Source organism: Nicotiana attenuata, unplaced genomic scaffold, assembly GCF_001879085.1.
Source record: "Nicotiana attenuata strain UT unplaced genomic scaffold, NIATTr2, whole genome shotgun sequence".
Classification (NCBI taxonomy): domain Eukaryota; kingdom Viridiplantae; phylum Streptophyta; class Magnoliopsida; order Solanales; family Solanaceae; genus Nicotiana; species Nicotiana attenuata.
In genome coordinates, this window is record NW_017672921.1 from 2122 (window position 1) to 15961 (window position 13840).

General features: G+C 40.4%; 1 protein-coding gene across 1 annotated transcript in view; it reads right to left on the bottom strand.

Moving 5' to 3' along the window:
- Positions 1 to 7386: 7386 nt before the first annotated feature.
- The window catches only part of LOC109214929 (PHD finger protein rhinoceros-like), a gene marked incomplete at its 3' end in the record, with an annotated part of 7314 nt that continues 860 nt past the window's right edge, over positions 7387 to 13840 (bottom strand). The window contains exons 4-6 of the mRNA XM_019378903.1: positions 8797 to 8945; positions 8173 to 8328; positions 7387 to 7484 (exon numbers count right to left, since the gene is read on the bottom strand). Coding sequence (XP_019234448.1) covers positions 7387 to 7484; positions 8173 to 8328; positions 8797 to 8945 — 403 coding nt within the window. The remainder of the gene's footprint in view (positions 7485 to 8172; positions 8329 to 8796; positions 8946 to 13840) is intronic.

Here is a 13840-nt window from a genome sequence, read left to right on the forward strand (position 1 = left end):
AACCTCTGTGTTGAGTCCCCAAAGTCAAATGCACGTTATGCAAACTAACGTTCCTACTAGGGATGTGGCATGAGGCTATGTTATTCTAAGTTTAAAAGACCTGGGTGTATTGTTCTAGATCGGGCTTACCCGAGCGGACAACTCGAGCCGAGGGGGGCAGCGTACCGGGAACACAGAAGCTTCACCGGCTTTACAACTTGTCCGAACCTCGTTCTAAAATTAGGGTATGACTCTAACAGAAAAGAAGCCATGCAAAGCGCAAGCTCCCTAGAAGATTTAGAAGACTCAGAGAGAAGAAGGGTTTCGTAACAGTTTTATATACAATTCAGATAATATCAAAGCTATGAAAAGTGGCATTTAGCACGTTAGGCTCAAACACGCAAAAAATTGGATATTAAATTGTAACGACCCGGCCGGTCATTTCAGGAGTTACCACTCCGTTTCCCCCATTTCTGCTTCTTTATGCTTTGTTCACATGTTTTATATGGTATCGGGTTTAGTCGGTTCGAATCCGGAATTATTTTGGTAAGGTTTGAGACACTTAGTCTCTTAAGTTGGTCTTTAGTTGGAAAAGTCAACCGGAAGTTGACTTGTGAGCATACGATCTTGGAGTTTGGTTTATATGATTCGGATAGCTTCGGGAGGTGATTTGGGACTTAGGAGCGTGATCGGAATGTGTTTTGGAGGTCCAGAATAGATTTAGGCTTGAATTGGCGAAAACGGATTTTTGACGTTTTCCGGTTGATAGTGGAAATTTTGATATCGAGGTCGGAATGGAATTCCGGGAGTTGCAGTAGGTCCGTTGTTTCATATGGGATGTGTGTGCAAAATTTCAGCTCTTTCGGACGAGGTTTGATGGATTTTTTGATCGAAAGCGGAATTCGGAAGTTTTGGAGTTCTTAGGCTTGAATCCGTGGTTGATTTGATGTTTCAATGTTGTTTTAAGTGTTTCGAAGATTGGTATAAGTTTGTATAGTGGTATACGACTTGTTCGTACTTTTGGTTGAGGTCCCGGAGGCCTCGGGGTGATTTCGGATGGTTGACGGGAGGTTTGGAGTTGGAAATTTGCAGCTGAAGTTGCTGAAGCTCCTGTCATAACCGCACCTGTAGCTTGGGGACCGCAGGTGCGGGCCCACAGAAGCGAAAAAGGGGTCGCAGATGCGGCCAAGGGAATGAATGACTGGAGCCGTAGATGCGGAATTTTAGGCGCACCTGCGATGGCGCAGGTGCGGGATATTGAAAGCAGGTGCGAGTCTTGAGCGGTTAAGTGATTTCCGCAGGTGCGCACCTAGGACCGCATGTGCGACCGCAGATGCTATTTTGCTGGGGCAGAACATATAAATTGAGGCCTTCGCAATTTTGGATTTATTTTTCATCACTATTCATACGGGATAGAGCTTGGGAGAGCAAATTGAAGAGGGAATTCAAGAAGGTTTCGTGGAGGTAAGGTTTTTGGACCCTAAACTTTTCTATGGTGGTTTTTAACTGATTAAACTTGAAATCTATGGAAATTTAGTAGCAAAAATTGGAGGTTTAGGGCTTGGAAATTGGATACCTAAATTTAGGGATTTGAGGGGTTATTTATGGTTGGATTTTGATATATTTGGTATGTATGAACTCGTGGGAGGATAAGGATTTTATTGATATAAATTTTATCGGATTCCGAGACGTGGACCCGGGGCTTGAATTTGGCCAATTTCGGGATTTGTGATGTAATTTGATTATTCTCGTAAGGGTTTCACTCCTTTAGCGTATATTGATGGTTATATACTAATTTTGGTTAGATTCGGGACATTTGGAGGCCGAATCGAGAGGAAAGGGTGTCGCAGGCTAGAGTTTGGCTTGGCTTGAGGTAAGTAACGCTTCCAATCTTGGTTCTGAGGGTTCTAAACACCGAACTATGTGTTCTATGATTATTATAAAGGTGACGCAATGCCAAGTGACGGGTGTGTGGGCGTGCACCGTGAGAAACGCGGCCTGGATCATTCCAGAGCACCACTTAGTGGTTCCTTCTTACCTATATCTGTGTTGTAATTATGTGATTTAGTTGATGAGCTGAGAATCATGTTGATTATCATGTTAAGGCTTCACGCCAATATTATTGAAATCCAAGAGGTCGTTTCTTGCTGTCATATCATTCGTTTTATTGATATTCTATACTCTGTCCTATTCATGCATATTATATCATGTCTCAGTCTTGATAATTACTATTTGACACATCATATTATTGTCTGGGCTAGTATCATGACATTTTGAGCCGTGTGTGCGAGACTGGTGCGTTATGACTGAGTAAGGCCGAGAACCTGATATTGAGTGGCAGTATGGGATCGCGCTGCACGCCGCAGCGAGATATTGAACAAGCCTTCGTTGGCTTTGTTATAGCGCTTGGGCTAATGAGAGAAGCCCCTCCGGAGTCTTTACACCTCCAGTGAGCGCAGTTGATGATATTGAGGGATGGATCTTCCCTGGACATGGATCTTGTCCGAAGTATTATACCGGGAGATGGATCTTCTCCGTGAGGCTGGATTGGCCTGTGTCCTCGGTACTGGGTGACTGCGGTCAGTGATATATATTCCGAGATGGATCTTCCCTGGGCCGGATGGCCATATACATTACCGAGTGGTTGAGCACTTGTGAGTGGAGGTTAATGGAACATTGATCATGCTAGTTGTGCATTGGTATATATGTAAAATCTCTGAGTTTTGGACTTCGTACTGTTCAGTTGCATTTAAATACTGTCGAGCTTTACTTGAACTGTAAGCATGTCTACTTCCCTGTTCGGTTATATGTCATTACCTGTTGAGGTTTGGTCCGTCACTACCTGTCAGTCCATAGGTTGGACTTGTTACTTACTGAGTTGGTGTACCACGCGTTACCCCCTGCACCTTGTGTGCAGATCCAGGTATTTCGGGTCACGGTAGCGGCTGCTGATCATATCGTTGTGGACTGCTCTTTGGAGATTGCGAGGTAGCTACTTGGCGACCGCAGTTCCACCTTGTCCCTCCCTATCTTCCTCTTAGTATATTTGTTAGATATTCTCAGACTATGTAGTCTTGTTTATTTCGAATAGTTGTAGTACTTTTGCTCAAGACTAGTGACACCCGAGGTCGGGCTTGTATTTCTTTTCGCTGGTTTTGGATCTCTATTTTTATCTTATTGGATTTCTGTTAAAATACGTTTTTCTTAAGCTTTTAAATTGAAAAATGGAGTAATTGGAAATAAGTGGCTGGCCTAGTTCCACGATAGGCGTCATCACGACCAGGTCAGTTTTTGGGTCGTGACATAAATAAAAGCCAAGTATAACAGTTATTTTAAGCTCGAATTTTGAACTTTGAACCAGAGATTCTGGGTTCGATCCCCAGCAGAGTCGCCAGAGCTGTCACACCTCCATTAGGGAATTTTTCAAATTAAAGTGACATTAATCGAAATGAAATTATTTATTTAATCAGAGTCGCCACTTGGAATAATTTATGGTGTCCCAAGTCACCGGTTTATTTTAAATCTCAAATCGAGAAAATTTGACTCTGTTTTAAAGTCTGCGAACACAGAAGACCGGGTAAGGAATTCTGTTAATCCGGGAGAAGGTGTGAGGCACTCCCGAGTTCCGTGGTTTTAGCACGGTCGCTCAACTATTAATAATTGGCCTAATTATCTGACTTATTATGTATTTAAAGCCTATTGTGCATTTTTAACTTTCTAACCGCTTTTAATTGAAATTGAAGTTTTTTAGAATTTATGGAATTTATTAGAACAAGTCGCAATGTCGTGCACTCGTTTGTTTTTGTACATATTGTGAATCGTGCCACGTGAAACGCACCCGCGATTTACAACATGTTTATTTTATTATTATTTGAAGCTATGGTCGAGTCACGTAAAACGCACACTCGAATTGGGGATTATGTATCGTGACCATGCCACGAGAACCGTACCCCTGGCCATGATAATTTATTAATCGCGCCTAAAGCAAGCTATGATGTTTATAAGTTATTTATTTTTCTAAATTTGAGGTCATTGGGGATTAAAATATTATGGAAGAATGTGGGTAAACTGTAAGATAATAGATGTCAAATAATGAAAAGAAAACACTTATCACAAAATTTGATTGCAAGTTTCAAAAAAATAGATTCCAGCAAAGGCTTGAAGACAATACTGTTATGCTTCCATTTGTGACCAAAAATTAGTTAAATGAACAGAGAATCATGTATCCAAAACCATTCCCGAGATCATTAAGATCAAAGCCAGAACTTAGTTGAATACTACGATTTCATAAAGATGCTAACATGTTTTATAGGTGAATTTCAAACCGAAAATCTTCAACTAATAGATTGAACCTAAAAGTCCGAAATCCACCCCTAAAGTAGACTTAATAAACCCATACAAAAACACAAGCTATTAATCTGAAATTTCAAGATAAAAACAATGATATTTCGAATTAAGCAAGATAAAAACACATGCTAACACCACATACAAAAGAAACTAAAATCAGAGTAAACAAGGAGAATAAGCCAATATTATATTTCAATCACGCATAAAACAAACATTAAAGGAAAGAATGGACCTTCGATAGCTTTCCTTTCTATTATCGTATTGAACCGGCGATTGAAATCTGGCCGAAAAGTAGATGGCAACAGAAACTTGAACTGAAAACTTGAGATCTCGCCAATAGGAAACGGACATATCAAAACGACCAACGGCGGCCGGAACCAAGCTCAGCACCTCAAATGCGACTTTCTCACTCGAAATTTGTTCCCAAAAATCCCCATTTTTGACCAATAAACTCGAAAATTTCAGCTGGATTCCCGCAGATGTTTGGGGTGACTTTCAGCTGCGTTTAAGAGTGCCTTTGGAGCTATTTTTACACTGGTTTTGAAGGTGTTTTTGCTGGTTAAAGGTGCTACCTTTTTGGGGGTTTTCAGGACCTGCTTTGGTGGCAAAATGAAGCGAGGAAGATGAAGTTTTGGTGAAGTGTTGCTACTGCGGTTTTGCAGGTGTTGAAATGGGTTATTGGTAGCTTTTGTGGAGCTCTAATGGCTGCTTCAACTAAAGAGAATGAGCCCCTCCTTTTTTCCTATAGGGGAGGGGATCCGATATATCTTTTGGTTAAGGGGTAGGGGAGTTGCGGCTGATCTCTCTTGAATGAGAGCATACAACAACAACAACAATCCACTAATAATTCCACTAGTGGGGTTTGGGAAAGGTAGAGTGTACGCAGACTTTATCCCTACCCATGAGGGTAGAGAGGCTGTTTCCGGGAGACCCTCGGCTCAAAAACAAAAGATATGTAACAACAACAGAAAACATACAAATAAGATCAGCACCGTAAGTGACAACAAATAAGTGGGAAGGACAATAGTTATGGCAATAATAAAAATTGAAAATAAACTATAAAATAAAAGTAAAAAAATAATAATAATAAACAAAAAATAGAAAGTGTGATGGAACAATAACCGCTAGCAGTCCTATATAAAACACTATCAGACTAGCCAGAACAACGAAGTAAAACGCTCAACTACTCCCTAACCTACAACCCTGATGCTCGACCTCCACACCTCCCTATCCAGGGCGATGTCCTTGGAAATTTGAAGTTGCGACATGTCTTGCCTTATCACCTCGCCCCAATGTTTCTTAGGCCGCCCTCTACCTCTCCTTGTACCTGTCAAAGCCAACCGTTCACACCTCCTAACCGGGGCATCTAGGCTCCTCCTCCGCACATGCCCGAACCATCTAAGCCTCGTTTTCCGCATCTTGTCATCCATGGGAGTCACGCCCACCTTCTCCCGAATATCTTCATTCATAATCTTATCCAGCCTAGTGTGCCCACACATCCATCTCAACATGATGTTTTAAGCGTCAACACCACACAAGAGGGGGGGGGGGTAATTTGTGTGGTACCCAATTTTTGCTCTAGGAGAACCTGGTTCTTCTAAATGTACTAACTACTGCTGTTTGCGGAATAATAAATACAGAAAGTAAAGAACACAGAGATTTTTACGTGGAAAACACCTAGCTCAAAGGGTGAAAAAACCATGACCTACTACTCAGTAGGATTTTTCCAAACTTCCACTAAAATCACTGAGCCAAAACAACATTTACAAAACTCTTGTAAACCTAAAGATTAAACTCTAATCCCGTTGTGGCACACAGCCTCAACAACTTCAAGTTAACTCTAACTTGAATACTCAAAGTACCTAATACAATTGCTTCTATGAAAGCTGAAAGGTACAAGTTTAAATCATCTACTACAATTGAACTAGAATAAAAGAAAGACACAATGGAATTGGTTCTTCTATCTTGTCCAAGTAGCTTCAGGAATGCACACTTAAATCTCACATAAATTGCTTGCAAAATTGCCTTGTTATTTTGCTCTCAATTTAGTTTAACTTCTCCGTTTGTGCAACACCTATAAAAGAGAACAATCACTGTTATTTAATGAGTTAGTAATTGAAGTTTGATTGAGACTCAATTGCTGATCTTCCATCGAAGTTGAGTCCTTGAACAACACAACCTCTAACCTTATCCTTTATCCGGATTGTGTTCTCTTCTCATAAGGAGACTTTCTCTCCTTATCCCATATGCAACCTTTTCGATCAGTTCAGGAGATATTGCTGCTTGATCAATGAACTTATCTCCTTTATGTGCATCTCACATGTATAGCTTGACAAACACTGTGCTTCACATGATGGACCTGGTCCATGACTGAGTTCATTTGTCATTCTTCAAAACTTCACCTGTTCTTGGGCCAACAAATTCCCCCTTTTTGATGATGACAAACTCTGTGCTTTTCACTGATCAAAAACTTGTAAGAACTCAGGCTTAATCATTATCACTTCTTAGAAATTTTACTTATCATCAAGGACCAGGTTAATTAGGTTATGAATATCACTTAATTCAGAATAATGAATAAAGCACAATATCATCTCTTCCCCCTTTTGGCATCATCGAAAAGTTGCATACACAGTGTGAAACCCAGATTTTAATAATTACTCATGGCTACTGGGGCAACAGCAAGTGAAATCATTGTGCAATTATCAATAATCAACAAACATAATTAAACTATTAAGATCAGAATCATCATTGAACAAGAGAAAACAGCAGTTGTCATTGATAAAGATATGGTTCCACAAACAGTCCACAAAAAGAAAGAAAAACTTCCAAAACATGAGCAAAAGAAAACAGAAACATCCCTAATCCGGGTCACTGGGTTCACTGGGGGTACTAGACTGGTTCTAAAGACAAGTGCTGGAAGACCTAGAGTTTGGAGGAACTAGAGGGTTGAGATTGGATAAGGTTTAGCATATTCTGAAGCATTCCATCACTCTTCTCCTTTTCTTTTGCTAGCTCAGTTCTAAGGTCATCTCTCTCATTCTCCAATTCAGCCACGCGTGCCTTGAGCCTAGCAATTTTGTCATCCTTAGTTCCACTCTCCTGAACCAAGGCCCTAACCTTGGTGTTGATGGGTGTCCTCAGAGATGAACCAGGATCAACTGGGATGACATTGACAGGATAGTCACAAGCCAGTAGGGTCTTAACACCAAAATGCTCCTTGCTTGATGCCATTTCCCATTTCTTCAAAGGCACCTTCAGCCTGTCCAACACAGTAGTCAGTATGAACCCATAAGGAGTGGGATGAGCCTTGGAGCCATTAATGAACCTGTCTAGTAATTTGACAATGAAAGCAGGCCAGTTGATCTGTATTCCTCTCTCCAAGCACTCCATAAGAACCAGGTCCATGTAATTTGCAGTGTGCCTTCTCTCCTGTCTGGGCAGCAGGCACTTGTTGACAAATTCAAACAAGACCTTGTGTTCAGGTCTCATTTCACTTTTCTGCACAAATCTTGCTTCAGGCACTTCTCTAGAGTCACAGAATCTCCTAGTGATTTCAAGAGCAGTAGGGAGAGACTCCAGACATGGCCACCTTTGCCTTGTATAATCACCATACCCTTCAGTAGGTATGTCCAGGATCTCACCAAGTTTGACTGCATCAAACTTCACTCTTTCTCCTCTCACCAGGCTGGTGACTACTCCATCTTTTACAGCAGCATTGGCCATAAACTCAATCAATTCATTCCTGGTCAGCCTCCCATCCATTTCAAGGATAATGTCCTTCCAACCTTGTGCAGCTAAAGCATCCACCAGTCTTCTCATCCCTGGTTCTAATTTTCTTTTGCTTACCTTTCACAGCAAACCTTGTCCTCTTGGCTAATAAGGGTTCACCAGACACGGGTTCACAGAAAGACTTCTTGGTAGAAGTCTTGGACCTTTTAGGTTTTGGTGAAGGAACCTCTACTGTTGTTCCTCTTTCTTGATGGACCAGTTCCATCTCCTCTTCTTCAGTAGCCTCAGAAGACTCAGCAACCTTTTTCTTTCCCTTCTCCGTTTTCTTTTTCTTGCTTTCTTCCAGAGCTTTTTGTAGGTCAGCTTCACTTTGTCTTACCCTGCTTCTTGTAGCTCTTCCCTTAGGCACTGGAGGGGCAGTAGATTTTGGGGATGAAGGTTTTCTTTTCTTGGTTGGTTTGGGTACATTTTGGGCCTTTTGTGAGGTAGCTTTGCATTTCTTTGGGTCATAACTTGCCCCAACCTTTTTCAGAAGATCAGCCAGAGTTTCCTCAGCAGATGAACCAGGTTCATCTCTTTGTTTGCTCAAGTGAACCAGCCCTTCAGCTGCTTCCCCAGAACCACTTCCCCCTGACTTGAAGCCACTTTCTTCTTCAACTCCACATATAGCAAGAACTTCTCCCTTTCCTTTTCCCCTCTCTTCACCACTTCCTCCCTCTCTCTCTTTTCTTTTCTTTTTACCTCCACTCCTACTCGATTTAGCCAACAATGCATCTTTAACAGGTCCAATTAGAACAAACCTGTTTTCTACATTTTTAACTTCAGAAGAACCTACCCCAGGAGTTTCTTGAATTTTCTTAGTGTCAGAAGACCCATGTTCTTCACCTTCACTAGCAGAAATAAATGATTCAGAGTCAGAACTGGAATCAGACTCTTTAGCTGGGGATTCCCTTTTCTAGCTAGCTTTCAACCTCTCATTTAAAACTTTCCTCAGAGCTCCAGATGCTATAGTTTTTCTAGCCAACATTTTCTGCCTTCGAAGCCTAGGTTTTGGGGATTCACTAGGAGGTGTAGAAGAGGATGTATTTGAGGGTGATGGTGGTGGAGGAGTGCCAGGATGATCTTGTGGGTTAGACATGGTTCTTCGTTTATGGAGGAGTTTTGGGAATTTCTGAGAAGAAAAGCGATTTTGAATTTTTGGAGAGAGAAGCGATTTAGGATTCTTGGAGAAGAGGAGCAATTAAAATAGGAGATATAATTTTTGACAGTTTTAGAATGAAGAAGAGAGTAAGAGATGTGGTGTATATTTAATGACAATTAGTCATTAATACAGTAACGGTAGCTTTTTCAGAGGTCAATTAGAAGTCTAATCAGCCTGGAATTCCAGTCCCTTAATGATTATTTTGGCTTCCCTAGATATTAGGCAAAAATCACGGTTTTAGAGTTCTTAAGGGACGAAACTGGTTCAATGCTTCAACGGATAGAATTTTCTAGGAATTTGACAAGTATAGGACTTCTGCTCATGATTGAATTGTTTATCTTTCTAATTATGCAAAGTATTGAAAACATACCTGAACTTTCATATGAGCTCATACTGATGAACCAGGTTCTTCATATAGAACTCTCTTGAACATGCCTCAAATGCCATAATAGAAAAAACTTTGTAAGAGATCAGTGAATCATATGTACACATGTCACAGGAGTATACTATTTAAAGTATGAACCTGAGTAAGAATTAATCTAGATATTTACACACAAATAGAACTCCTAACCAATTTTTTTTTTCATTGTGCATTCTGAACTGGACCTATTAGGTGATCTTAATCATCCCTAATTCCAACCTGTTCCTCTCAAAGTTTTCTCTACTCAGTGCTTTAGTGAAAATGTCAGCAATTTGCTTATCAGTAGCACAGAATTCTATGGAGATCAGTCCTTTCTCATAGTTATCTCTTAAGAAGTGGTGTCTAACATCTATGTGCTTAGTCTTTTTATGATGAACAGGGTTCTTTGTCATACTTATAGCACTAGTGTTGTCACAGAATATTGGAATACAACCAACTTCAATACCAAAATCTACCAGCTGTTGTTTGATCCATAGCAATTGAGCACAACAAGAAGCAGCAGCAACATACTCAGCTTCAGCAGTAGATAAGGCCACTGAGTTTTGTTTTTTGGTAGCCCATGACACAAGACATGAACCAAGAAAGTGTGCCATACCTGAGGTGCTCTTCCTATGCACTAGAAAACCTGCATAATCAGCATCAGCATATCCTACTAGATTAAAATTGCTACCTTTGGGATACCAAAGACACAGATCAGTGGTGCCTTTCAAGTATCTTAGTATCCTTTTGACAGCAGTTAGGTGAGACTCTTTAGGATTTGCCTGAAAGCGAGCACAAAGCCCTACACTGAAAACAATGTCAGGTCTGCTAGCAGTAAGATACAGAAGTGAGCCAATCATACCCCTATACAACTTTTGATCAACAGATGAACCAGGTTCATCAACACCTAATTTAGTAGCAGTTGCAATAGGTGTGTCTATTTCTTTAGATTCTTCCATTTTAAACTTTTTGATTAGCTCCTTTGCATACTTTTGCTGGTGGATCATGGTTCCATTTGGACTTTGTTTGATCTGTAAGCCTAAGAAGAAATTAAGCTCACCCATCATGCTCATTTCAAACTCACTCCCCATTAATTTTGCAAAATCCTTACTCAGCTTATCAGTGGTGGCCCCAAAGATTATGTCATCAACATATATTTGTACAACAAAGAGATCCTTACCTTTTTCCCTTAAGAATAAGGTACTATCAATATTACCTCTTTTGTACCCATGCTTCAGCAGGAATTTGGACAATCTTTCATACCATGCTCTTGGGGCCTGCTTGAGTCCATAGAGAGCCTTGTCTAACTTGTACACATGCTCAGGACATTCCTTGCTTTCAAACCCTGGAGGTTGTTTCACAAATACTTCTTCTTTCAGGTAGCCATTCAGGAAGGCACTTTTGACATCTATTTGATGAAGAGTGAATTCCATGTGTGCTGCAAAGGCTATGAGGAGTCTGATTGCTTCTAGTCTTGCAACTGGTGCAAAAGTCTCATCATAGTCTATGCCCTCCTCCTGGCTGTAACCTTGGACCACCAATCTTGCCTTGTTTCTTGTAACAGTTCCATCTTCATCAAGTTTGTTCCTAAAGACCCATTTCGTACCAATAACTGATCTGTCTTTGGGCCTTGGAACTAGATGCCAAACTTGACTTCTCTCAAATTGATTGAGTTCATCTTGCATTGCATTGACCCAATCTGCATCCTGCAAAGCCTCAACAACATTTTTAGGTTCAATAAGAGATAAAAATGCATCAAAAGCACACAGATTCTTTAATTGTGATCTAGTTTTGACTCCAGATGTTGGATCAGTGATAATGTTCTCAATGGGATGAGAACTTTGATACTTGTGAGGTTTCACAACCAACTGGTTTCTACTAGATGTTTCTCCCATGTTCTGTTGCTGAGGAACAAGGTCATGAACAGGTTCCTTTAAGGGATTTATTTCAATTACTCTTTGATTAGTTCCCCCTGTCAGGTTGCCCTGGATGGAAGAACCTGTTCCATCACCTGTTCCTTCAGTTGGTGCCACTTTGACTTGTGCTGAGGCTTCAGTCAAGTCCTTTACCAATCCAATGGCTTCATCTTCATGTTCCTGCCTCTCAGAAAGAATGTTAGTTTCATCAAATACTACATGTACACTTTCTTCTACACACAAAGTTCTTTTATTAAACACTTTATATGCTTTGCTATGTGAAGAATATCCCAAGAATACTCCCTCATCACTTCTGGAATCAAACTTACCTAGGGAGTCTTTTCCATTATTGTGCACATAGCACTTACAACCAAATGCCCTAAGATGGGATATGTTTGGTTTTCTCCCTTTAAGTAACTCATAGGGAGTCTTCTCTACAAGAGGTCTAGTCATGCATCTATTGATTATGTAGCATGCAGTGTTTACAGCCTCTGCCCAGAAGTTGTGAGGCAGTTTGCTAGAAAGCAGCATGGTCCTAGCCATGTCCTCAAGAGTCCTATTCTTTCTTTCAACTACTCAATTTTGTTGAGGAGTTCTAGGGGCAGAGAAATTATGATCTATACCATTTTCATCACAGAATTCAGCAAACTTGGAGTTTTCAAATTCAGTTCCATGATCAGACCTAATGGATGCAAGTTGATTTCCTAATTGTTTTTGAGTTTTTCTAACAAATGCAGTAAACATGTCAAATGATTTATCTTTACAAGATAGAAATAGAACCTAGGTAAATCTAGAATAGTCATCAATAAGCACCATTACATATTTCTTTCCACCTCTGCTCATGGTTCTCATTGGACCACAGAGATCCATATGGACCAGTTCCAACGACTTGGTTGTGCTTACCATTTTCTTACTCTTGAACGATGATCTTACCTGCTTCCCCCTTGCACATGCCTCACAAACTTTGTCTTCCTTGAACTTGATGTTGGGTAACCCTATCACCAAGTCCTTAGAGACTAATTTGTTTAGCTGATTCAGACTGGCATGACCAAGTCTTTTGTGCCACAGGAGGGGATCATTAACCAACACACATAGGCAAGTGATTTCATTTTCTGAGAGAGTGGACAAATCTACAATGTAAATATTGTTAACTCTCTTTCCCTGCAAAACAATCTTGTCAGTGGTAAGATTTATCACAAAGCATTTAGTAGAGGTGAATGCTACCAGGTTACCTCTGTCACACAGTTGTGACACACTAATCAGGCTATATTTCAAGCCATCTATCAAGTAATCATTCTCAATGGAGTGAGAGTCTGTCTTTCCTACCTTTCCAACCCCAATGATCTCACCTTTCTTTCCATTACCAAAGGAGACATTACCTCCTTTTAAGTCCTCAAGTGAAAGGAACTGGTCCTTGTTCCCAGTCATATATTTTATGCAGCCACTATCCATATACCATATTTGGCTACTTCCTTTCACTTGGACCTGCAAAAAAAAATCAGGGGTTAGTCTTAGGAACCCAAACTAGTTTGGGTCCCTTTCTATAGGCAAAAGTATGAATCAAATTCCTTCTTGCCCACCCAGGTAGCTTATTTTTTTTCTTGAACAAATGCTTTGTTCTTTTGACTGGCCTTTACTTTTGCATTACATTCATTTTTGTAATGACCAGTCTTGCCACATTGTGTGCATATTTTATTCTCAGGAAGTGCGAGGTACTTGCTTTTAGGGTCCCACTTTGGTGCTTGAGTCCCATAGCCAAGTCCTCTTTTGTTGCTACTGTGGTGCTCTTGCAACCAAGAAAGTGCATCAGAAGCCTTGTTCCATTTGCAAGTTCTGTCTAGTTCATGTTTCACTTTTCCTAGATCTTCTTTTGGGACTTTAATCAATTCATCCTTCTTGTACAGCTCATCCTTCATTTTTCCTAAGTTTTCCTCTAAAGTGAGATATGTGTGATCAGCTTTCTTCTTTCTTGTTCCTAGTTTCAATTTTAAGTTTTCAGACCTAAGTTCTAGGACACTAGTGTCAAGTTGAAGAACCTGGTTCTTCAAATCAGCATTTTTGCTATCACTCACATTAGCCCTAGACTCTAGACTTTTGCATTTTGCTTTTAGGATCACACATTCCCTAGACAGATCTTCCTTCTCATTGTTAATTATCTCAGACTCATCAATGAAGTCTAGTAATAGCTCAGCCAGCCTTTCTTTAGATAGAAATTTAATCTTGTCATTGAGATGAAGAATACTTACCTCTTGTTCATCATCTGATTCT